At 31.8% G+C, this 27,162-nt stretch overlaps 4 protein-coding genes and 1 long non-coding RNA gene across 9 annotated transcripts in view; 1 reads left to right on the top strand and 4 right to left on the bottom strand.

The window, feature by feature from the left end:
• Positions 1-27,162, bottom strand: part of LOC120356747 (TBC1 domain family member whacked-like) — a 512,462-nt gene that overhangs the window by 369,341 nt on the left and 115,959 nt on the right. The gene's annotated exons all lie outside the window — the stretch shown is intronic.
• The window catches only part of LOC105196579, a 183,825-nt gene that overhangs the window by 79,831 nt on the left and 76,832 nt on the right, over positions 1-27,162 (top strand). The window lies entirely within an intron of this gene.
• The window catches only part of LOC105196591 (transmembrane protein 132E), a 133,334-nt gene that overhangs the window by 62,410 nt on the left and 43,762 nt on the right, over positions 1-27,162 (bottom strand). For both annotated transcript variants that reach the window (XM_039453409.1, XM_039453410.1), the window contains exon 2: positions 60-1,200. In XM_039453409.1, the coding sequence (XP_039309343.1) occupies positions 60-1,200 (1,141 nt within the window). The remainder of the gene's footprint in view (positions 1-59; positions 1,201-27,162) is intronic.
• LOC105196581 (phospholipase A2) lies at positions 1,540-14,228 on the bottom strand. Its single transcript, XM_011162599.3, has 4 exons — positions 13,784-14,228; positions 10,209-10,368; positions 7,350-7,502; positions 1,540-6,044 (listed from the first exon to the last, which is right to left on the bottom strand). The coding sequence occupies exons 1-4, from the start codon at positions 13,926-13,928 to the stop codon at positions 5,885-5,887; spliced, it is 618 nt and encodes a 205-aa protein (XP_011160901.2). The 5' UTR covers positions 13,929-14,228; the 3' UTR covers positions 1,540-5,884.
• On the bottom strand, positions 14,556-26,637 carry LOC105196580. 2 transcript variants are annotated; one of them, XM_039453427.1, is made up of 3 exons: positions 24,645-26,637; positions 21,394-21,603; positions 14,556-18,375 (listed from the first exon to the last, which is right to left on the bottom strand). In XM_039453427.1, exons 2-3 carry the CDS (start codon positions 21,400-21,402, stop codon positions 17,911-17,913), a joined length of 474 nt encoding a protein of 157 aa, XP_039309361.1. In that variant the 5' UTR covers positions 21,403-21,603; positions 24,645-26,637; the 3' UTR covers positions 14,556-17,910. The 2 variants fall into 2 exon arrangements, with proteins under 2 accessions (XP_039309361.1, XP_011160899.3); XM_011162597.3 differs by having other exon boundaries at positions 21,394-26,637.

Here is a 27,162-nt window from a genome sequence, read left to right as displayed (position 1 = left end):
GATAAACAAAATTTACTGCCGTCTTTCAAGATTTTTGATAAGCTCGCTAAGTTGCTTACCTTAAATAAACCGCAACAATCAACGGTGGTCGCTCTTGTCGTGAATCCGTCACCTTAACGGGGTGTAGAAAGGCTGGAATATGCAACCTGGATCTTGGATAGAGCGGCCCGTGCGGCACCAACAACGTCAGCGAGTCATCTGCTCTGAGTTCTTTATAATCCGCTTTGTTAGGCGCGAGCGGCACTTGGCCCAGCGGAGTGACTGGTTGTATTTGCACTCTGGGTCTGCAGAATCCTGATCCACCAATGGCATCAGTCAAACCGCCACCACCAGTGTTACTACTACCACCATTACCAAGTCCTCCCTCCTCGGTACGCGGTTCTAACACGGAGTAAGCAACCTGAATCAATCGCGGCAGACTTTTGGCAACCTTGACACGGCCGGAAGCATCAGGTGGCGGTAACGGTGCCCACCAATCGGCTGGTATAGTGATTTGCGCGAGGCAAACCCCATTCTCACCATCGGGACTGCAGGCGGCCGTAAGCGTGGAAGATGACGAAGAAGAAGAGTAGCCGTGTCCATTGCTGCTTCTACTCGCGGCATTATTCCGTGATGGACTAGCTAGGCTAGCGTGCAACACCACACAGACCCGTTGATGCCGCGCCATCAACAGCTGACGTCTACCACCAGCTTCGCTGCCGGCATGAAAGAGTACCCTGAGCACGGGCGAGTCGCGCGGTATGCTATTGCCCACCAGGTGAGCTGACATATCCAGATGGCGAGCGCCAAGTTCCTGCGCGTCTAAGATCGTCGCCGCCGTAAGATTGCGTCGCGTTTCTGGTCCTGGCAGTGCATCTAACGGATCAGGAACTATATAACGCGCTGGTACAGTCTGTTTGGTGCTAAAAGGACCGTATGTAGCCCGCACAGATACCGGCTCGCTCGTTTGGAAGACGGTGAACTTGTCGATCGAGAGGACAGAACCAGGCGGTGGCGATGCTACCGCACCTCCTGCATTGTTGTTATTATTATTACTATTATTATTATTATTATTATTGTTATTATTATTCGACGCGCCTGAAGATAGCGCCGGGATAGTGTCCGACGTGCCGCGAGCCGGATAATATTGCCGCGGTATATGCTTCAGGAAGAATCCACCGTCCTTATTCTCGAAATGAACTTCCACTGACGCCGCCACGTCTGAAAAAACCAAAAAGAAACCACATGATCAAATAAGTTTGCTTACTTTAAAATTATTTAGTTACAGTTAATAATTAGCATATTAGCATCTCTATACTGACAAATTAAATGTGTTTAACTTAATCCTTAAATACAGTATATGAGTCTGGGAAAGAAAATTTTGATTGTTTGCTGTGTGAAGAGAGAATAAGGAAAAAGGTTGAGCTAGAAAGGAAAAAATTATATGTCTCCACTATCGAATCGCTACCAGCTTTAGTGCTCAACTTGAACAAGAGCTTAAACGACACGAAAGCAAAATCTGTATGAATCTGTGGAACCATGTGCTGTGTTTGTTCAACATTTTTTGGGGGTAATTGCTTCGCTTCGGATCCTTCAGTTCTTTAACTTTTAACTTTTAACTTATTTCTGCTTTCTTTTTCCTTTTTGTCTCTAATATTCTCGCTCGTAGTTTGGTAATGACTAGATGGTGGTTCGAATCAACATTGGCTTTCCTCTAGCTTCTACAGTCAATTACGTCTTATGTTCTTCTTTTGTCTAGAATTGATCAAAAAGTCTATTTAGTTTCCAGGTCGGCCGTCGGATGCGACGAATTATTTTGTATATATTCTTATTGAAACAGTGTGATTGATATAATTACATTAAAAAATGTAGAAAGGTTTATCATATGGATTCTGTTTCTTGGTGAAGACTATCTTTTCCTATTGTAGGAATAAACCTAATCCCATCTTACTTTGGTATTCATGACACTTACGACCATTTTTATATCGTTTTTAGGGCAAAGTCTAAGTATGTTTCAAGATCTTTATAGAGCTCTTCTTTTACATTTTGGGATTTATCTTCTGTGGGCGCATGAGTATTTATTATATTATAGTTAAAAACATTTTGTCCTTATTCCAATGTTATAAATTCTGTGGTTGACTGCATTAAATCTAATTTGCTGATTAATTATAAATATCACTCCAAAAATGTGTTTTTTCTTATAACAGTTGTAATATATCGTGTGCTTTCATTTTTCAATGATCCCTTGACGTTCCTTTCCATCGATTTGATATTGTAGTACTGTGATATCTACGTTGTAGTCCAGTGTCTTGATCCCTTAGTGCTTTTGCGTTGTACAAAGTGTGAGTATTCCACGTTCCAATTCGCATTTCCTTGGATTGCTAGGTCGTTGTCTTGAGATCCGGATCCGTCCGGCTCTGTTTTCTTTAGTTTTTGTAATGGTTGTTATGTTTTCATGGGAATGGTTTGTCAGATCTTAACCTAACCTAACTTTCTTATTGGAGGGCAATTTCTCGGGCTTTTGTTAGCTTTGATTCTCCTACTTCTCACTAGTATTGTTTACCACAGTCTTCCGCAGGGTTGCTCAGGTTCCCAAGGTTCGCCAATATGGTAGTGACAGTTGGAGTTGAATAATAGAGGCTACGTGTCTCCAGTTTGCGATAGAGTCATGTATATCACTAACTCAATTGAATCTATCAAATCGTTATATTATTAATAAAAAAATAAAAGTAACAATAAAGTAATGACTATCCATCTTTGCCAGAATTTTTTGATAATAATAGACGAAAAGGAGGTATTATGGCTATTTACTTATATAATATACATTTTATACACAATATTAAAATTTTGATTGTGTTAATATTCAATACTTTAAATTAAAAACTCAACAATTATATTCATTAAATTGTATTTCAATAGGTTTTACACTCAAAGTTATGACATATTTAACATATTGAATATTATTTACAAAGACGTAGCGACGTTAAATAATGGATCGAAGAGAAACAAGGATGATATGAACAAAGTGATATGACATATACTTATATTTCAGATTAATGAAATGACAAAATACTGAGGACTTCGAATTTTTAAGCAACAAGTCAGAGAACCAACAAATGTTGAAATCTAATTAAACAATTGATTATATTGATGCCGGAAGTGTATCTTATAGATCTCGAAAAATCCGGAGTACACTGGAATCATCCATAATGAGACCTTATTATCAGTGAATAGCAGAACTCGAATTTAAAAAGTCTCGAAATTTGAGAAGTCAAATCGTATCTCTTTACGAAAACTATATATAAGTCTCAAGTCTCATCCTCTTTCACTTCTTTTCTTGTGTATCATCATACATTCAGAATATAAGAATAAATATCTCTTTTAGAAGTCGTTCAGTAAAAAAATCATATTTCAAGAAACCAACCATCCTTACTAATAAATCTTAAATCTAGTGATGTTAATTAGGTCTTCAAGTTTTTGTGTTCAGCGATTCCCAGAACTGAGTGTTTAATTGTAATTTTTTAATTGTCTTCCAGAAGATTTTTTGTGTTACATTCTTCCTTTCATTTATTTCATAAATCTTTTCTCTTTTCATTTCAGTACTAAATTCATGAATTTTCTAGAAAAAACTCACGAATGATCGTGCTTCCATAATAAATGTTTTTAAATTCTAATTATTTATTATTTTTTATCACTATACATATGATTATACTGCCCGAAGTCTGTTATTTTTCCTTATTTGATATTCTTTTACTGCTCACTATTCCTTCAATTCTGCAGATATCCCATATCCCGTGCTCTTAAATATTGTCATCGTTGCACCTTGGCCTTCAACAACGGCGATGGTAGCAAAGGCACGCGATTTCTCCAGCAATAAATCACGACGTTCAACGTGAAGTCGACAATTTTTCCTATCGCGTCGATGGTACACGACGTGACGAAGAATGGAATCGCTGGGTTGGAGAGCTGACGCGCGCTCACGCGCATCCGAAAGTTGGCGCAGGTGAGCGGAGAAGTTGTAAATCGGTGGTAGGAGGATGCTGGCTACGCGAGGGACGAGGCGAGGCGGCTGTGCTCCATCCGGACATAAATTTCCAAGCAAATCCCGGAGTAAGCGCCAGCTGCCCGCACGGCCTCGCATAAAATGGAGGAAAGCCTTGGAAAAGCGAGAAGAGGAAGCAAGGGAGAGAAGTGAGCCGCTCCCTCGCCCACCTCCGATTCGACTCTCGTCGCTTATCTCCTGTCTCACAGCGCCCCGTGGACCAACTATCTCGTTTCTTCCGTGCTAACGTAGCTTCTATTTCAGCTTTTGTTTTTTTTTTTTTTTTTCAGAGATCCGATAACAGGCGATTACATTGAAATGATTTAGTGGGGTTTCAACGGGACTTATTGTTACATTGTACAGCGAATAAAGTACGGAGGAGATAGATAATATTATAATGTATTCAGAGAAATATTATTTGCTAATTTTAATTGCGATGAATATATGTTCTACGTGTAAATATTTTCCCAACGTGCACGTTTAGTTTATTTAACATTAAATAATTTATGTGACGAAATGTTGATTTATCATCAGAAATATCAAGTGATGGGATATCAGTTATTCTTTGTCATTACTCTATAAGCGCGTAATATTGTTTAATATTAAGTAATATTTTAGGTACATTCTTAGAATATTAAATGTAAGTAATATTCTAGTTAATGATATTAAATAATATTCCAAAAATATTAATGTAGATATGCTTTTTATTAAAGTAAAATGAAGTTCATGCAAACAATAGAGTACGTGAAATGTCGTTTAAAAATACAGTTTAATCGTGCCATTTATTATTAATGATTTTATAATACATTTCAAAAATGTTTATTCCTCCAAATTTTAAAAATATATAAATATTTTTCAAATATTTTACGATTATTAATAATATACGAAATATATTATATAAAGTGGACGTATAACATTAACACTATTTAACAGTATTTATTCAGTTTTTACCTGTAATGACCAAACATTTTATTACGATCGACGGAAAGTTTAGTTTTAATTCCTGCAAACATGACGTCAATCTCTCAAGGACATAAAATATTAAAAAGTTTTAAATATTCCTCATACAGCTTTCCATCCGATAAGAGTGATATGATGCGACCCTGATCTGACAACTCGTTGTTGAAGAATAAATTAGATGCCTCATCCACATTAATTTTGTATAAGCGGTCTGGAGATAGCTCGAAAGGTAGCCGAAACATGTCACATTTGACACATTTAACTTTTTCTTGAAATATATAAATTATAATACATGTACATACTAGCGCACACATAACCGCGTATGATTTACATAAGCCCTTTCTTTGGAAAATCATTAACGGTATATTTCCATAATATTAAAAAGTATTAAATAATATTCTCGGAATATTCATATGTAATAATATTATTTCAATCTTTAATAATATTTATACAATATTCTAGGAATATTGTGTGTTTATAGGGTAAATGTTTGAACGTGACTCTGTGCTGAACATAGTTTATGACTAAAGTCATCTATTAATTATATTATATTGATGTATCCAACCGGAAAAATAAAACGCTTTTATAATTTGCAGTTGATTGGTGCATCTAATGGTCCTCATAATTTCCACTTTTGCGAATTATCCACTCTACAATCGATCTGCATTCTCGTGCGCGTACACCCGTTTTCCGGTTTAATTTATTCATATCTAAAGCGCGTTTAAGAAAAAATTGAAAGAAGGACAGACAATGGAAGTAAAGCGTAAGAGTAGTTTTATTGATATTTGTCTATTTATTTAACTACGTTGAGTACAAGCTCAAATCGAAATTTATGCAAATTTATACGATTTTACACGCATACGACGTTTCCTGCAGTGGTCAGTGGTCTCACAAAATGAACTTCTATCGGCCTGTGAATGAGGCGCCGGAATCGAATGATCGAATATGACGACCAGCGATTACCATCCGGTAACCGTTTTGGAAATACGTGGGTACGTCAAACCACTGATACATTTTCGGTTGGCTCTCGTCCAGCTCGTACTCCAAACAGCGTCTAGGAATGCTGCCAAAAGCGTTTGTCGTTAGCACATCGTTCTTAAAAGTTTCAGATATTCGTGATAACGCAACTTTTGTTAATCATACTCTACGACACATAAAATTCTCTATAATAGTAAGAAAGAAAGGGAGACTATTGGTGATTATAAAGTATCGCAGTATTCAATATAGTATCGCAGCAGTATCTAGCATGCACTGCAATAAAAATAGAAATTTAATTTGGGAGGCAATAAAAAGTTTTATGGATTTGTATTTTGTAAATTTTTTTTAAAAGTACAATCTATTGGATTAATTTTGCAATTTTAGTTTAGTTTGAATGTGATTTTCAAATAACAGCATAAAATTGAATTAAATTTGGTTTTATCAAAAAACTGTGCACAAATTCGACGATTTAAATCTATATCACAGAGATAAGAGTTATAGAAAAGTTTACAATTAAAGTAATTTACGGCTGATAAATTAGTTTCAATTAAAATAACGATATAGAGGACTATCTACAATAGTTTTAATATACAGTCTGATTCTTTTTTTCTAAACCGACTTTTATAAGAGATTATAAGAAATTTAAGATAAATATAATTTTTAAGATATTTATGGTATTATAAAATATTTTTATAAAAATTTTGTGAAAATTATTATATTAAAAATTCAGGTTTGAGAACGTTACTTTATAAAAGCAACGCGTTACTTTTTCCATTAAAAAGTAACTCGTTACTTTTTGTCGTTGCTAATATTAAAGGTAACACGTTACTATCCCATACAGCACAGAACTTGCAGCAATATTGTTACAACGTTGCAACGTTGTTCTGTGCTGTATAGGTATTACTTAAAAAGCTTCTATTACTTTTTTCTTACTTCAGTTTTTTATTAGTTCTGTTCACACAATTTATCTGAAGAACTTCTAGTTAAAGTATAATAAATATCAATTCTCTTGTTTATTATAAATGATTATGTCACTGAATATCTCCTTACTTACTTTTAAAAAAACAAAATTGTATTCCATAATCCCGACATATAAGTTATATGTATAGAAAACAAGTATTAAAAAAAGGTATAAAAAAAAAGATATAAATACTTTGTTATTGAATATTGCGCACATCCGACTTCAAATAAAAAATGTATTTACATCGATATAATGCCCGATATTGCCCGGAATATGAGCAGGAAATTACGAAACTGCACACGATTCGTATGTGCGTATTAAATAGAAGATCGATGAACCTTTCGCAAGTTACTGACCCATTTAAAAAACGAGTAGCATCGACTCACGCTACTCGTTACTATGCGAAGCTTTAATACGCTTACAACTCACAGTGAATGCCGTTTGCAGCCAACGATGGGGTAGTCTTCGCGGAAGCACTTCGTGTCTAACACGCTGAAGTAAAGGAAGCCGACCTTCTCGCTAACGAGTTCCTCCGAGCTGTGGAGACAGTCATAGAACCTCTCGTCGCACGAACAGTGTAGCCTGATTTTGCACATTTCACAACGCTTTATCAGATTACTCGCTTTATAAAAAGCAACCTTGCTTCGTTTTAATTTAATATTATCTATGCAATAATTATGAGAATATGAAATGATGATGTTTGTAAAAAAGACTTTAAAATTAAAGAATATATACTTAATAAGAATGATATCGCGACAGATAATTGAGGAATTTCGAGCAAGTGCAAACAAAGGAAAAAATTTACGTTAAATACGAAGTTGTATGTCTACGCAGTTTAAAAACTACGAAAGTCTAAATTTCTTGCTTAAAATTTTTTTGCTTTAAATTATCTGTTTCATTGTACATCTTAGAATAGAAATCAATGATTGTTAAAGCTAGTGATTTTATTGACGATTTTTTTGGATGTTTTTCACACGTACCACCATTAAACATTCTTTATGATTGATAATCAATATCATGTTGTATTTTAATTTTTTACGCACATGGATTATTTGATATCGTTGATGTTTTTCATAAAATTACATTCTATGTGTTAACAGTCTGGTTAACATGAATATCGGGTATGTTAGCAGCAGCTTCAAATTACTGACCTAGTAATAATACACAGAAAGTTTTTAACGTATTATAAGACAAGCTTTCAAAAACGCTTTTTTCCCATCCCGCATATCATAAAAAAATTGCTTACGTAATTATACCAAGTTTATAATAATGCGCGACATCGTATATCAACGTCAAACGTCAGCCACAACAATAGCAAAACGCGCACGAAAGTTGGTAACTGTTCCATCCATTTGAAATCGTACAGCACACTTGCTACTGCGAACTAGTTTGTTGATTTTCTTCTACAACTGCTATTGCATCTTTCCTCATAACAAAATGATATCAGTGCGGTATATCATAATGAATGAAAAAATAGGCGAAAAAGTGAGTAAAACAGCGATCTTAAGGTTTACGTAAGGATTTTTCTTATTTTATGTAAAAATATGAGACAAAATTTAATAGGCTATAAGGTAAGAATGTTATGTTTTACTTTTGTAAAAAGTGTTTGGAAAATTATTAATATCATTTCGATTAGATGAAAAAAAACAAGAAGAAAGGGGTAGAAGGAAGTAAAGTAACTGCGCACAGCGAGATTGCACATCCTATTAGGCCCCATAGTCTATTGATTATTACAGCCACTTACAGCTCAATTTTTCTTTGTAAATGATCAATTAGCAACGTGGATAATCAGTTGCTCGAGCAAATTTATGTCTGTTAATTTCATTTGGGAAAATTATGTTACTGCGTGTTTCGGTTGACGAACAAATTGAAAAGAAAACTTACCAACTAAATGAGGGCGTTTTCCTGCAAGAGACGCGGAAGAACACAATGGAACATAATGAATCACTTCATCCTTGTTTAATATTGACACACAACAAAGATTCACAGTGCTACACTGTGTCAACTGTGTCACTTGCTAGAAAATGCTCTGAGATAAATCGTAATCTGCAGAATAACAAAAGCAGGGCGTATAAATCATCAAAAAGAAAAAAAAAGCATTGATTCTTCGACTGCATACGTGGATCTGAGTTATTCGACACAGTGTAATATCTTCTTAGGTTGCAACAAATATGAATTATTATTAAGTACAAAAAAATATTATAAAAATTGCTATACCACTTGAAAAGATACTTTTTACTTTGTATTTATCTTTTTAAACTGTATCCTATCTTGCCCACGGAAATATCCTGTCTTATTCCATCTGTAGGGCAAGATGGGGAGAAATGTCCTTTTAAATTTTGCTTAAATAAAACTTATAATTCTCTAAAGATTTTTTAAAATAATAATTATATTGAAAGATACTCAAAGAATATTTTATAAGTAAAGATGATTAATCAATTATAAAAATCTAGCTTTTATTCATCATTAAACCTTAAGTATTCTGCCTTGCTCCACCTTCCCCTGTGTATGTGTGTGTGTATGTACTTACACTTTATGAAAGATATATTAATTTTTATTAATAAAACAGTTTAAAATTATTTTCTTAAAATTAAAATGAAAAAGAATAGAAACGTGAATTTTAAAGAGTTTTAAAAAGCAAAAGTAATGTCATAAACTATTTATGAAATAACAGAGCTTGTTTGCTTTTTGCCCCCAATCTGACAGTAGAGGCTGTTCGATTTCTGTTGTCAGTCTGCTGATATTAGTTTCCTAAGTCTATGACTCATATAGAATATTAACAAGATCTGTCAACAAAACATAAACAGAATGCGATCTCAGTTGAAGTCATCCTGCTAACATTTTCTGGTTAAATCTGTTGCTAGTCTGCCGATATTCTGTTAACATTTTGCTAACTGGAAGGTTAACCGGAGATTCTTTTTATTGGTCGAAAATTAGAGAAATAGTCATAATAAAGAGTATTTTTTCTGTTCTATAAATTAAAATAAGTATCTTTAATAAAGATTTTTATGGAATATGGACTTCAATATGGAATGCTACAAAAATAACATAGCAGATAATATACAAAAATATCCAGATATCATTAAAAATTTGAAGATATTGTGAATCGATAAACTTTAATCTTTTTAATTTGGAATTTCCTGATATATTTTACAAATACATTATAGAAGAATACCCGACAAAAATAAATTAATATTCAAAAGTTTTAATTGCTCTAATTTAATGGTTTCAATTATTTCATCCTGAAAAGGGACTGACGTAAAGAACTTATTCTAAATTAAAATTCACCTCGTGTAAAAAGCAGTATTAGTCAAGCCATGCTTAGTTTGCGTCGGTTCGATTATATCTTTGCAATTATCGTGTTCACGACAACATGCGTCAGTCATTGCGTATACTCCCAAATCATCTGGACCATTTGCTATATTACCACTGCCGCACCATTTTGTTCCTAATAAAAGTTTAAACAAAAATAACTACAAAATTCTCGAAAAATTTTCTCGTTATTAAATATAAACAGAGAACAACTATTTTATGACACTAATTAAAAATAAATCATTCGCGTAATTGTGTTTTATTATTATGCATAAAATTATACAAATCGTTTTTTAAACTACAATTAAAATGAATAACTTTTTTGCGCATCACTTGCATGAGACAGAATGAGCTCTATTAAAATGTATCGAACACTTTGTTATGAGAAAAATTTAATCTATATTTGTGTCCTATATTTTTTAGCAAAAATAAATTTTAAAAATCAAATTTAATTTTGCAGCATTTTTCATGAATTGAAAAAACTGTCATCAATATCCCGCAAATGCAGATGTATAACCTACATGCATACATACAACATGTAGTGAATATGTTATACATTATATAATATATACATATATGTATATGTTTGTGGTAATTTTTCACTCATAAATATAACATTTGTAATATAACATTTTATATTGTAGTTATTAGATGTATAAATAAATAATCCAAAATAATTAGATTATTGTTACATTAATTCAAGGTTCATTAAAAAAAAAAAAAACATATTTTTTAATCAAAGTATTTGTTGTTGTAAACTATCTTTCGGCAACTTGTAAATTCTATCTCGGAAAAACATTGTTTTTAAATGTAATAAAATCATCAAGTCATTTTCGGATTTCATCCAATTTTAATTTTAAATAAATAATAATGTAAAGGTGCTAATATCTGGTAAATATGTCGGGTGTTGCAAAACATCCCAGTCAAGATTCGTTATGATGTATTTGTATTAGAAGCAACGTGACCTGATATTACTATACAGCAATGTGACAAAGCATTCTCCTTTACCAGTGTATATATATATATATATATATATATATATATATATATATATATATGCGTTTTCATTCCAATTCATGACACAAGCGAATTAATTGATGTTAATACGAGTTCGTACTAACCATTTCACTCGGTTCTAACAGCTCATTATAACTAATGTCTTTAATATTAATGTCTAACCTAACCTAACCAAATATAAAACATACTTTCTCAAGCGTTTGGCTTTTATGACTGATCGCAGGTATTTATCTTCTTAAGTATCGGATTGTCCCAAAGTATACATTTTTCATCATCTAAAGTATTCAATTTTCATAACAATTTTGCACAAGAAATATTTTTTACGCTACTTATTAAGAGAAAAAAATAACTAGCTGCTTTTTATGAGCTTCAATAAATTAATGCGGAATCCGCTTTCCTTCTTTTTAGATCTTTCTCATCTCTCGTGTAGGGATTTGGAAATTTGCAACCTTACTCCTAATTACTCTGTAAGTTCTTCTTTGTGTTTGTGCCAAATTCTCAGCGAACAAGAAACGTTATTTCAGCACTAAGATCTAGTTATGATCGTGTAGGCTTGTCAATTTATTTGTGTTTTCATATTTCGGTCAAAATATTTTTATTTAACACATAAATTTCAACTGATATATTTTTACATTTAAAACAAAAATTTATTCGATGTTATAACGATGATTAACCACTGCACAATTCGGGATGTCACCGATAGGAGACTGTGCGAACAAACGCTCTTTCATGAGAAAGATTCGCATTCGATGTATATTATAAGGCCTGTTCTTTTTAATTAAAGTAACTATATTAGTTCACAGTTTATCCTTTTTTTTCACATGTTCACAGAAGAAGGAAGATACTCTGAACTAGTGCAGTTAGTTCAAAGGAACAGATCTATAATCAACACATCCACGATAATTTAATAGTCTTTGCGTATAGTGTAAGTCTTTATGGATTTTTTGGGCTATGAGACGAAGAATTTTCGGTACATATGAAAAGTGAACCACTACCTTGTGGATTTTCATGATATTTTATCAGAAAATTTTTCAAATATTTTTCTCAGATATTTCTATTGTTAAATCAAGAATATTATGGAATTCAAAAAAATTCCATTGTCTAATCTAAATCTGTCTGAGAAAATTATTGAGATAGCATTAAAGTTATTTTATTCTATATTTAGAATTTTTTCATTTAAGAATAAAATATTCCCTTTTTTGCCAGTGATAATTATTGTCTTGATTGTCTTTATATCAATTTTATTTTATGATACATAGAAAGATAATATTATTGAACCCAGAAATCTTTTCTGCGGGTGTACGATACGATACCTTCGTCGAGAAAAGGACAAATAAATTTTCACGTTTTTGTAGTTTTTTTTCCTCGTCGAAATACGTAAAAAATACACTGTCGGATATGCATTTTATCTGTTACCATTTTTGTCGCTATTAAATCGAATATTTTTTAAGATTACATTGGGTTTTCCACTAAACAAATATGTACAAACTTCATTATAATATTATAATAAATATGTCAACACTACATAATAGCAAAAGAGCGTGAAAATTAATTATAAATTAATTTCATAATTAATTAATTTTGTAACTGTTTAAATAAAATTTAAATGAAAGACAAATTACTCATTTGTCTTTCACTTAATGTACACAGTAGAAAACATTTTGTGTTTATGTTAAAATCGCTCGTTGTTAAAACCTTTGTGTTAAATTTTTAACGTAGTTGATTGCTAATTTAACATAATATGATAATGTTATTTGAACATTTTGTGTTAAATTTGATATTTAACATTTCTTACTATAAATAACACAATTTATGAACAAATAACAAAAATAATGTATTTTTAAACATAAAGTTGAAAATAAGTGAATAAAATGTACGTGTCAACATATTATAAATGTTAATTTTATTGAAGAAATATATTTCTAAACTGTGTCAAAGTGTTACATGTTTCGAGTTATATTTTTATATAATATTTATGTTACTTTCTAATATATCTTTATTTTGTGTTAAATGAACTGAAAAATTTGAGTGGACCATTTAGAACATGCGATATACATATGTTAAAATTAACACAACTTTTTAACTATTTACTGTAGAAATAATACATATAGTATATAGTTAGGTTATACAGCTGTACTACAAAGGGATATAATTACAATCGGTTAGTTTATTTATTTATGTATATAAGATGATATAACTACAATATAAAATGTATTATATTACAAATATTACATCTATGAGTGGAAAATTGCAACAAATGTATACAATGTATATAATGTAACATGTTTATTATACGTTATATGTGTAACAGTTACGTTTCTCCTAGAATATTTTTTTAAAAAACTTGTTTTATCAGATACATTTTGTCTCAATCGTATATTGTACGAATTTTGATTACCAATATAACAATTTAATAATAAAGAATAAAAAAAGTATTTAAGTAATAATTATATATTTTCCGCCCTTTTAAACAAAATTGTACACACGTACATAATCTAACTTTGATAAAAATATGTCACTTGAATAAATCTCACCTGGAAATATGAAAGCTGGTTGAAACGTGGTTTCACGAAGTTCATTGCTGACGATCGCGCTGTTGTTCGGAAACGCGATATACCATCCGCGAATATTTCGGGATAATAATAAAAGCGCGGAAAACAATACAATAGTCGAAGTCATTACGACGGAATCCTACTATCGTTCTAACAAAAAACGAAAAAACAGACCCTCTTTTATACAATGTAACGAGACCCTTCGTTTGTGCGCTCCATTTCGTTTTTAAGCCATCTAATCGTTCGAGTTACGCACGGAGTACGAAAGAGGCAAGTATAGCGTTTGTCGACAGACATTTGCATTTCCTGCGATGGAATTAATCTGCTTCGAGATAAGCTAAAGTTTAAAGAAAGAATTGTTCATGGGTTCTTCTTGATACGCCGCGTCTAAAAAAACGCCGCATTAAAACACAAAGTAAAGTGAGTGCGATAAAGTGAGTGCGATAATCCAATATAGTTTAAAATAAATTTAATTTTTATAATAGTAAAATAACGATATATTGAAAGCCGCGTGTATTGAAAAGAGAAAAAACATGCGGTACATTATTGAATTAAATTAAGTAAATAAAATTACTTAAATATCAACAATTATTTAATTGGTACAAAGTGACAAACTTTACAACAGTACCCAATTACTGATAGTGTTACAAATATTGAAAAATAGATCTTAAATATTTTTTGATTTTACATAAATTGTGTCTGTTAGAAGATAGAAGGGGATGTGGAATATCGTTTTGTTTTTTTTTTTTTTTTAAATAACTTAGCAACTATTAACACAAGCGGACGCGCCCGGTTTTTGGAAAAAATCATTGAGCAGTTCTTTTCTTCTATTACCGACTTTCTATATTTTTTTATTCAACATTTGAATCGTAAGATATCATAGCTGTTGCATTTTTCCTCTCAGTCATTACCTTTTTTATCCACTCCAAAATCAGTAAAATACGGCGTGGAGTATCCGCGTGTGCCTCAAAACGTAAGTAAAATCTTATTTATATAAATAATTGTAATAATGCAAAATGTTAGTCATTCTCCATATTTTAATTTATTTTTACTCGCATTAATAATTAATATCTCTTTTCTCAGAGCTAATTTTCAACAAATTAGATTAGATTGAATTACATTAGGATGTTATATATCAACAGCTCAGACAAAACAAATTTGTAAATAATTTTAGAGACATCTTGGACAAATCTTTCCTTTTTTTTGTTATAAGTCTCAAAAATATTCTAAATCGGGAGTAAATACTTGTAAATATTTCCCTAACAGCACACTTCATCCAGGGGATGTCCCAGGGACATCCTTAGGATGTCGCAGAGACATCCTATAGACGTCCCTGGGAGATCTGTGATGTTAGGATTCAATCTTTTTTATTAAAAAAAAATCAATCAAAATTAAATAAAAGCAATCAAATTGAAAATTCAATCTTTTAATTAGAAAAAAGTATTTAAGATCGGATTTGCAATATTTAAACACTAGTCCTGATAATTTATTGGGCCATTTATTTTAACTTTCTCCATAATCAAACGTTGAAAATATTCAGATAAAAAATTGGAGGAGGATATATAATAATTAAGCGATGAATTAATTCTTTCAAAGTTTCTTCACCGTAAATGAAATCAGCCATTTACGCAACCAAATTATACAAGAAAAGTTTAAAAAATTATTTATTTTCTGTATAGATGATAGTATAGATGAAATGTATAGATTCTGTATACATAAAAATATTTTTTTGCAACGTACGGATGATAGAGGTCGAAATAGCACTCTTTTGGGCAAACTTCTTCAAAGAGGAACGCAATTTCGAATGCAGATTTAAATAAACCAGAATATTCTCATTTCGAAAACAATTGAAAACTCGCTAACTTTCGTCTACTTCGACTAGATTTTTTTTTCCGTGGTTGAGGCGGCGAAAGTGGCAGTCTTTGTGCCATTCTTAAAATGAATTCAACGTATTCAATGGCACGTGTTTGACGTACTGTTTAGATAGTGCGACTGTTATAATAGCACTTCATCGATATCAAAGTAAATCTCATAGGAGAGTTAGAAGAGATAAGTACAAGTTGAGTAAGTGAGTTATGAACCTTGGAGCTGACCAGCATACGTCAATGTTGTGCAACCGTGATACCAATAATAACTAGACCGATAATCGATTGTCGATTTGTTATTGCCGATACGGCAAATTGACAAAACACACACTGAACACAAACGGTTATAAAAACTAACAATCACATGCCCTCAAAGAATATCGACCATTTCCGCTTTGCTCTGGAAGACTTTAGCTTCTGCTTTTTTTTTTGTTATTGGAACCTACTTTTTCTTCTATTATTTATTAACTGTTAGTATTTTTTTCGTATAATCAAGACCAGACATTCGGTGTGCGAGACAAACGAAAAAAATACGCCTTTCAGTAACAAAAAATATTTCTTTTATGGCGTGCAAATGCAATAAGAAATATAATATTAATTAATGGCATTTAATGTATTAAAATTAATTTAATAGAAACACAATCACATATACACGTATATGTTACAAACGCACACTATGTTTAACTGTAATTTTAGTCTGAACAATAAATCTTCAAAGAAGATATTTCTCATATTTTTAATTTAAGAAGCAAATCAGAATTAATCTTATGTGGTAAATTAGTTTTTTGACCGTTCAGCTCTTATGCGTTACTATAATCGAAATTGGGTAAATCCATTACCAATTAACATTTTAATATCTCTTTGAAGTATTTTAGAACAGTTAATTACAAAAAACAAATTTAGTGTTCTTTTTTTTTTATACGATACGTTTTTCCGGAGTAGAGATACTAGTGTAATGTTCAACTCCCTCATTTTGTATTTTAATTTCCAGCAAATGACTAAAAGCAATAAGTTCAAAACTAAAGGGCAATAAATTAGCAATAAATGTGCAATTAATTGTGCAAATTTCCAATTATTTTTTAAATAATGGCGTTAGCTTCACAGAGTCTTAGTCTGCTAAGATTGAGTCATTATCAAAATGTTAAGGGCTCGCCCTAAAGTAATGCTCCCTAGTGGTTCCAGGGCGGGTCCTAGAGTTTAGATCTTCCGAGTTTTCAGCGAGTAGGGAGGGGGGGGGAGGTTGGATAATATTGGATTCCTTCTCTTGACCGTGTTAGATCTGGGAAAGTTCGATGTTCCCTCGAATTCCTCATACCCTCGGTTAGTGCAGGTACAGAGGCATCTTGAAAAAGATTTTTTCCTCAGTAAAAAAAAAAGAACTATCAAAGTACATGTAATGTCAGATTTTTATAATAAGATGCGTTAAGACTGATTTACAATTAAACAGCAGAAAAAGACAGTAAAAAATCTTCGAAGTTATGTTTAATAAAAGATTTAAAGCTAATACACTCTAATTTGAACAGTTACAACCGTGTTGTTATTCTCATTAATTTTTATCAGTTTGAAATTACAAATCGCTTTTCTCATGTGAAAAAGTAGGTTGAAACTTTACGTCTTAATATAATGAAATTGTTAAGATTGCAGGTATAAATTAATCCTAGATTAATAATTTCACTTTTACTTAACGCTATAATGCTTTATTTCGTTTAAAAGAAGCTACAAATAATATCCCAAAACATTGAGAAACTTTTAGATCTTATTCCCTCATAATTCGTCATAACATTATATATGTAATATTATACAAAAGCTCAGACACATGAAATATGCAGAGACAATTTTTTTCCTCAAAATCATGATAGTCAAGGAACAACATGGGCCTTTATTCCAAAATCACTTTTACCGATAAAAGCATTTTTTAATATACAGTGACGTATAAGCGTTTTTATTGATAAAAATGAATAAAGAATATGGACATAGAAGAATTTTAGCAAAGCTTAGTAAAATTTTAATAAAATGTAACTAAATTTAATAAAATTTAATAAAATTTTATTAAAAGCAAAACTCTTCGAAGTCATGTTATCTCATGATTATCATGATTTTGAATAAGTAAATTCTAAAAAAATATTCTCTATGTGTATACAAATATAAAAGATTTTATAACTAATACTTTTATAATTAAGAATAATTATAATTTGATTCAATTGTTAAGCGATAATGCTATATTGCGGTGCATGGAAAAGTGCTTCATGATGTACACTCGCATTCCTGAATACCATCGAGATTTGGGCAGAGAAAATGGCGAATATTGCGCGGTCCAACCAGACCTTCTTGACGACGCGCGCAGTCTGCCAGCCACAATTTAACAGCTGTTACACGCTCGGACGACACCGACGGACCGATTCCCGGTACTCGAAAGATTGTTTCCAGACGACCTGCCTCTACTTCCGTTCGCATCCTCTTTAGGAACTCTTTCAGAAGATCGGATGGCGCCCGGTCGTTTTTACATTCGTCCAGGCGGATTTTCGAGTTTTCAAGACCGACTTGAGTAGTGGCAGTCTCGTAGTCGATCGCTTCCGTTTCTCTCGCGACTCCTTCCTCGTTCACCAAGTTAAACTCGAATGCATCATCAGTTGTCTCCCGTATATCGACGTCGCATTTCGGTAAGCTCTTCCTAGTGTCGTCGTAGTTATACTCGGGATGATCGATGATCTAAGGTACGATAAGACGCTCAAACTTTGGTTTAACCGCTGACTGAACAAATGTTCAACTGTTTCATGAACGATTGGAATTTAATAAACGATATATAACAGTAAATTATACTGGAAAGGAGAAGTGCCTTTGTGAGTTGACACCAAGTTTTCGTGTGTAGTTGAATAATTTATTTTCCTCAATAGAATAATACATGTTTCGACTCGTGATGATCGAGACCCTAGCTTTTTTAGTACAATAATGGTTAACGGAATGCACGTGATAAACTGTAAAATATTTTTTTGAACAGTGTTACAATTAGCACATTCTATACAAATACAGTTAACTCGATTACTGAGTAACATTAAACAATCAGCGTTGTACAAATTAAATAAATTGACACTTACATAATGAATTAAATTATAATGAACTCAGTAATCCACTTAACTATATTTGTATAGAATATGCTGGTTGTAACATTATTCAAAAATCTTTTTTACAATTTATCATATGTTTTGGACTTTCCGTTCACCAGTAATCGCTATTGAGCTAAAGAGGATTCAATCACGAGTTAAAATGTCTACTGTTCTATTGAGGAAAAGAAATTATTTAATTACATGCGAACATTTTAGGTCGGCTCACAGAAGCACTTCTCGTTTCCAATGATTTATATCGTGAGAATCTTTCCGCATATACATTGTTAATGTAATAATAAAGTCGCTTTATTATTACAAGGTTGCATGACAAAATTTCGAAGATAAAATCATTGTCATAATATTCTACTTAGACGCTCATTAATTTTCTTCCTAAAATTTAAAGTCAATTTTAATCGTTTTAAAGAAATTTATTATGAAACACGCTTGTCCATAACACATATTCTTGGCGAACAGTGTACGTAATTGTTAATTATTTATCCTTCATCAATAGATCGTATATTAACGAGAACAAAATATAATCCCAGACAGCACGCAGTATTTATAAAATATTTATAAAACATTGATAATAATTATTCGAATATTTTAAAAATATTTATCAAAATATTTTATAAATATTTTTACGGTCTTATAGACTGAATAAATCATAAAATTTATCACAAATTTTATATTAAATTTTATATAAAATATTAAAATATAGACCAAATATTTTCTATAATATTCACCATAATATTTACGGTAAATATTTGATTTAAATTAGGATTTGTTCAATTCAAGATCATAAAGATATTTATAAACTGTTTTAACAAAATTTTTTTATTAGAATAAGACCATTGCGCAAGTGTGAGTGAAGTGAAGCATATAATATTGCAATTTTTTTCTCAAATATATCTTAGATAGCTGACATCGTATTGCCTATTTTTGTTATTCAAGTAATAAAATAAATTTTGCATAAATTGGTGTAATAATTGCAAGATTTAATAAATTACAACTTTATATGTTATAATTGCACTACTGCGCGTCATAGATGCATTCAATATTACAATACATATTGTATAGGTGTTTATAATATAGTTATTATATACATATGCACATTGTAAAAGTATTCTAAAAATGGCTAAATCAGAATAGAGAAAAACTATTTGCTCCACTTTCTTTATATAGATCTTGTATTTTTGGACACGTTCTTTCCCATTAGATAGAGAAAAACAGTAATATCTTTATGCTCAAAATGACACATTAAAAATGGTCAACAGTTTTATTAGATGCATTCAGTACTACTATTGTTTATTGAACAGCTAAGTAGCAATTTAATGTGATTGGTTGGATCTAACGCTAAGAATCAATCACATTCACCTGCTACTTATTGTTAACCACTCAGCAAGCAATCGTAGTACTGAATGCACCTAATAAAACTGTTGATCATTTTTAATATATAATTTTGAGCATGAGCTTAGTACACTTGGTAAAGTGAAGAATAGAAGATACTACTGTTTTTCTCTATCTAATGGGGGAAAGGACGTATCCAAAAGTATAAGACCTTTATAAAGAAAGTGGAGCAAATGGTTTTTTTCTATTTTGGTTTCGTCATTTTTAAAGCACTTTTACAATAGGCATATATATATCTAATATTTATACTATGCACACCTATATATGTATAATACATTTATATTAAAGTGTATATAGATAAATATAACCAAAAGATGTCTTAAAAATAGCGCACTTTCAGTGAATTTGCTCTACTTTTTTTATATTTCTCTAAACATTATGCATTAGTACGCGAATATTTAATGGAAAATAAAGAAAGTTTAAATAATATGATCTGCTTTTGAACTATTACATTTACTTACACATAAAGCCATCAACAATTACATGCTCTATTTTTAAAGAAATATTTTTAAATATTTTTAAAATAAAGTAATACTGAAAGTAGATAATCTGGGATAACCATGACATGTTTTATATTTATCGTTCAATTCATTGAATTGACCCTATGTTGTCGCCAATAAACGTTGTCGATAATGCAGCGCATGCTCTGTAATACTTTTTCAATACTTTTTGGATGCGTTCAGATTCTCTCCCGAGTATATCCTCCACATATTTTATCCTTACCTAACATTTAGTAAACAATAAGGATAAAATAACACACGTGAGGAAATCCGAATACATTTGAATAATGAGTTTCTAACTATAATTTTAAAGGGATGAAAAGATAACACTTATATTTGATGTGAAGATTATTAATAAAATAACGATGTATAAAAAAATGTTTTCGATAAAAATTTATGGTTTTTTTATATTTTATAATTGTATTTATTTAAATAAAAATTGTATTTATTTAAATTAAAAAAAAATCTAATTTTTTTTTTTCAAAATATTCTCATCCTCTATAGTTTTGACTGATTCTTAAACGTTACCTTTTACATGATTATCACTATACAAAAAATATATCTACCAAAATATATCTATCAAAGTCTACTTTGACAGATCCACGAAAATACAGTGGAATACTCTATATGTTTTAAAACCTAATCGAGTAATCATAAAATTCAAAAAAATGACCGATCGTTTTTCCGGCGCTTTTCCAGTGAGCCCATCAACGTACCTCGTTCATCCCTTCTCGGGAAACGTGATCATTAATCGATTCGATCTCAATTTTGGTTTTATCACTGGCGGTAGACACTCTCGTCACTATTACGTCGATGTTGGAGTGTTCTGAGTCATCTTCGTAATCTTTCAAGCTCCCGAAGCTTTCTGAAGGTCGTATTTCGCAAGGCTCTTTTTCGCATACATCCTCGTCAGTGCTGATCGTTTCCTGATATATGTTTGATTGAAAGCGATCGTTTAATAAAGTCAAAACATAATCTCGATAAGATGGTCTATTCACCATGCATAGACCATCAATTATTGTATTTAATAATTGATATATTTATTAAGAAATTATTTAAATACAACTTGAATTTACATTTAACGAAATTTTATCTTATTTTGACTTCTATTACTGTAAAAATTTCAAGCTTTGGCAATGTTATCGAAAAATTATTAGCTTTTCAATAAAATGTCACAGTGAAATCTTCAAAAACGTAAACTACATTGAAAAATAAATTTTAATCAATTTTTTATTTCTCAATACGTAATAGGTGTTTTATTATTGGGTTTGTTATACTGAAAAAAGATATGCTTTTTAAAAAATTCAATTAGCTTATAATATTTCAGAAACTGCTTTAAAATTGCTGTTTTTAGATCAATTGACGCTATTTCTTTTTTTAACTGTGACGTGATAATAAAATATGAATAACGAATTTGTGTTTCGCGGATAAAAATGTATTGGCAATAACTGCTCATACTTGTGCTGCAAAAGCTCAATTTTTGTCTACAAGTATAGGGTAAAGTCGCCTATTATGAGATACTTTTCTTTAAAAGCTTACAATTTATTTAATTTATACCATTAATTTTTACTTTTACATCTAAATTATATTAAATATATTTAAGTTTCATCGCTAAAAGTTAGCAATCAATAATAGTTACACTTTGTTGCATATAAAATTTTTTATCAAACTTGCCGATTTAACTAATTCAAGAAAAGGTTCCCAAAATGAGATTTTGTACAAAGGTTTTTTTATATGAGTTGGGTCTTATCGACTTGAACCTTACTAGGTTCAAATTAGGCTCCAGACTCAAAATCTACTTTACCAATCAAATAGCTCTTTCGATAATCAAAAACTTTTGTACGTAACATTTTTCTCCAAAATCTATTCTCTTCGAGATATTTCAAAGTCTCAGTGCTAATGTTGAGGGAAATAATAACTTTCAAGCTTCATAATTCGAAAGTTCTCAATGAAAAACTTTATCACAGCATTTTGAAAAGCTCTCGAAGTCAGAATATGCAATAACAAATATGGATTTTTGAGTGTCTCATATTATGAGTTCCACGTTTTGCGGTTTCACGATTACCAAATCTGATATTTATAATTAAGCAAATTATTACATCCCGTATTTTTCTATTAATACGACTTTACTTTATCACTGCATGTATAATTTATTACTAAATATTTGTTTATTCTATAATAAACAAGGTTTAAAGACTCATATCAATAAATCTTGATAATATCTAATTTCAAAAATTTTTTTTCAACGACTGCACGCATGATCTAATAATGAATTTTCTACTAATTAGATTTCACCCCAAGAGCAATAGTTTATGATATGGTACCAATCATATGCGTTTATTAATGTAGCAGCAATCTCGTTACCTCATATTACGAACCTATCCCATAATAGGCGATTTCACCCTATAGGAAAAAATCATTCTTAAACACTTGCTATATCTCAAAAACAAAAAATCATATCGGAACAAAACATAATGCATTTTAAAGTTAAAAATTGATATTTTTACATGGTATTAATAAAATTTAGAAGAAAGATGTTGTCGATTCTATAATGATTTAAAAATTCTTGACATTGTCATCTTTAGCTTTTTTGACACCATTTTTCTCAAAATCTGTTGGCGATAGAACTTTTTTAACCTCATATTCTCTTCCAACAGCTAAACGCATATAGGACTCACCATTCAAATGTAAAGAGACAGAAACAATTTATCTCATTGTTATCAAAAGCGTATGGATAAAAATTGATATCTTATCAAATATATGTTCAGACAGATGTTTAATATTCACGGTTTAATTTAACGCAAGTATTGTATTTCATACAATTCGGATTATAGTCTAATATTATTACGGCGCTGCGTAAAGTCTACGATCACGATGCATTAATTCAGAAATTTCCAAGTCACTTCCGTACAAAGTTGTGCAAAGTTGGTAATATTTTCCGTAATCTTCATGTGAACTGCTTAATTTTGCGCCTGCTCTGAAAAGCGAGTCCGAAACGCAAATGTGTATATGAAATATGCAGCGCTGCTTGTAATGAGAAGTAGTTAGCAATCCAGAGTGGATATTGTGGACAACGAAAGCAGCTTACTCCACATATACGCTGGCTTATTGGCAAAATTTTACTCCGAAAATTTATTAAATTTTACTTATTACTCGAGCGTTATTACATGCCTGCAATTTCCCAACTATAACTTCTGTATCACGATTCCAACGTGTATTGCGATCTATTTATCTCAGTATACTAATATTAAATGTACACTAATACCAAATGTATGTGTCAATTTAATATTTATGCATCCACATGCAAAATTATTAGCATGCCATATCAATGCCTTAATTAATCAGTTATTTAAATAGTGCTAAATTATATTATAATTAGTAAAGGTAAATTTGTGTCATAACGGTTAAAATGTCGCAAGTTTCCTTTTAAATGTAAACCGAATTAATGAAAATGCACCTCGCAATTATTAAATCATTATAAAACATGCACACGTATACCAACGTTTGCATTGTTCTCTCTTTGCAGAGAAAGACGGTTATAACAGTCACAATTGCATGCACAAAATTACAATGTGGTACTCGATTAAAATGCACGTTATGCGTACTTAATCCAAATAGCTGCACTAGTACACGCAAGAGTTATAAATATTAAGTGATAAATTTAGTTTCCGCCGCTCACAAGTAGATGCTCCAGTTGCGAGAATAGCAAGTTTCGGTAGCTAAAGCTGGTTGTCACTTAAAAGTTAGATATCTGTCAATAAAATTCACTGCGCAAAAATTAATCGTTGTGAATTCAAAGATATCTTTTAATCGATTTAAAATGAATCGTGATAATAGGTTTGTAGCAAGATGGGCAAGATCGCCTTAAGGTGGTAGCTAGTACGCTCTCAGATTTGAGAACCGGAAATCGAGGATAGGGTGGCCAAGTGAACGTTCGACACGAGAGTTTGATTGCAAGATCACTTACGCTTATTAAATTTTTAACACGAGAAATGAGACGACACGGCAGTCTCGGAAGGAGAGAGCGGACGTTCGGAAATCTTGAAATGCTGCTCTCTCGATGCTGCACGAATTTCACGATACGCGACCGGAAATTTTCCGGATGGAATCGAGCTCGGGAAAACTATAAAGAATGATTGGCGAATCTCTGCGCGGAATGGCGGCGAACCGGAGTATGCTGCAGTGGAAAAAGCGCGAGGAACGAGCGGTTGCAGAATTCACACGTAATCGCAATCGTTACAAATATTGGTATCACATTTAACGAACGACGTTACTTCATGCACGGCGAGCAGGAAGCAAGTGCCGGGGCGCGCGATGACGATTTGCGCGAGTACCCAAATTCGTGGTTCTGCGCCGATTCCTGCAGGTTCGGCACCACGTGAGTTCCGCGTGATTGGTACATGATCTTTGCGGAGGGTTTACTGAGTGATAAACATATAAGATAGACCCAGCATTAGCTATATATATATATAAAAGTTAGCCATCTTGAATTTCTAAGAATTTCTGTTAATGATGCGCGCGCGAAAAAGGACAGAAAAAGACAGCATTCCTTGCATTTTGCCTCTCACTCCGTTCTGTTAACTTCACCTTTTAGACGAATCGAATGCGTAAATGCTGGGTCTATCTTATGTGTCTGTGGCGGAGACTCTCCAATGTAACGAAAATTGAAATTAAATTTCTATAATAATAATGCGAATACGGAACAGGGGTTTTTCGACATATACTTTCTCATTACTCTGATGTGAAGAAAACTGCAACTGATTGCATTGAAGCGCATTGGTTGATTACTGAAACTCATGATGAACAAGCTACATCAGAAAGAATATGTAGAGACTAGTTTAAACGATTCAGAAGTGGTGAATTCAGTGTGAAAGACAAAGAGCGTTCAGGATAGCCGAAAAAGTTTGAGAATTGCCGAATTGCAAGCATTATTGGATGAAAATCCAACTCACACACTCGAAGAATTGTAAAAAGTGTTAAATATTATTCCTACAGGTTTATATGGCTCTTTGCAGCCATGTATGGCTGCAAAAAAGGGCATCAATAGCCAGTAATTGACGCAAAGTAATTCTTTCGTATGACAATGCGCAATCACATATTGCAAGAACCATAAAAGAAATACGGGACTTAAATGAGAAGTTCTTCCATCCCAACCTATTCTCAACCTAGACTTGATCCATCGAATTACTACTTTTTTCGATCGATGCAATACGTGCTCCTCGATACACATTTCTCCAATTACGAACAAGTCCGAAAATGAGTGGATCGATGACTTGCTTAGAAAGACAGCTCGTTATATCGTGAAATCGGGAAATTCAACTTTTGCCAGAAAGATGGGGAAAAAGTAATAGAAAACGATCGAAAATATTTTAATTAATATATCAATTCATATTCTTATTGTAATGAATTTGTTTTTCAAGCAAAAAACACGGCAAAAACTAAGTTTAACACCTAATAAATGTCAAATCTAGTCGGAATCATGCTATCGTATATATGAATCAAATTTATTTATTGTAATATGCGATAAATATATGTGATATACACAAAACGCTTTAGCGGACGTAGCTAGGTTTAGTGCTGATTTTTATTGTGTGATATTATATATCGTTTTGAGTTTACGAAATTGCGCGCAGAATAACTTTTCGGTCTTAGAACACCTTTCTAAGTTGAACAAGAAATAGTAATATCACTTTATTAAATTGAAAATCAATTTATTTTTCGCAACAAAATCTTTTTTTTTTTTTTTAGACAGAATTCTAACATTTAGATGCTGGTTAACATCATTTGTTACTAAATTGATTTTCAATTTAATAACATAATATTTCTAATTTGGATTTCCCGTCGCGATATATCTGCACGTAGAGCACGGAGAGAAAAAATAAAAACACTTTTATTATACAATTCGACCCCAAGCTGTCGATTGAGACTACTCAGGACTTAATCGGTTCAGCCGTTACTGATAATGAGATCTGATAATCTCATTACGCTTGAGCTCGCTGACTCGCGTAAAAGAGGCTCGGTCTGCGACTCGCTAAAGCGTGCGAGGCTCGACCGCGCCTCTTGATTCTTGTTCAATTTAGAACTGTGTTTCATGACCGCAAAAATTTATTCGCAGTTTCGTGAACTTCAAAAGGTAAAATCACACAAATATCTGTACTAGATCTGTACTAGCTATGACTGTTAAAGTATTTTGTTTATATTGTGTTTTCACATTTCGGTCAAGGTTCTCTATTTAAATATACAATATGAGTTGTTTATGAGAAAATATTTTTATATGTATTGATGTATTCTATAATATATTATATCAAGTATTACACGAATCATCCCGGAATGTTTGACAAAGGTTGCATTGTTGATATTTTAATATTATAATTTTGATTTCAAATTTCACGAAAAACAATGCTCACTTTCCGCGAATTTGCAAGCTTCTGGGATGTTTCCTTTCTAATTCTTATAAAGGAAGATCGCTAACATCGTCATACAAC

This window comes from Solenopsis invicta, chromosome 9, assembly GCF_016802725.1.
Source record: "Solenopsis invicta isolate M01_SB chromosome 9, UNIL_Sinv_3.0, whole genome shotgun sequence".
NCBI lineage: Eukaryota > Metazoa > Arthropoda > Insecta > Hymenoptera > Formicidae > Solenopsis > Solenopsis invicta.
The sequence above is the reverse complement of the archived record's forward strand: the minus strand, read 5'-3'. Positions and strand labels throughout refer to the sequence as shown.

What these genes read in the sequence shown, in the direction of transcription:
- LOC105196581 (XM_011162599.3), bottom strand. Translation starts at nt 13,928, where the DNA reads ATGACTTCGACTATTGTATTGTTTTCCGCGCTTTTATTATTATCCCGA. An exon ending in AATACTGCTTTTTACACGAG is followed by an intron (nt 7,503 to 10,208) that starts GTGAATTTTAAT and finishes GTGCAAAATCAG; the next exon opens with GCTACACTGTTCGTGCGACG. An exon ending in GGCTGCAAACGGCATTCACT is followed by an intron (nt 6,045 to 7,349) that starts GTGAGTTGTAAG and finishes CGCTTTTGGCAG; the next exon opens with CATTCCTAGACGCTGTTTGG.
- LOC105196580 (XM_011162597.3), bottom strand. Translation starts at nt 21,678, where the DNA reads ATGGTGAATAGACCATCTTATCGAGATTATGTTTTGACTTTATTAAAC. An exon ending in CCCGAGAAGGGATGAACGAG is followed by an intron (nt 18,376 to 21,393) that starts GTACGTTGATGG and finishes ATCGTACCTTAG; the next exon opens with ATCATCGATCATCCCGAGTA.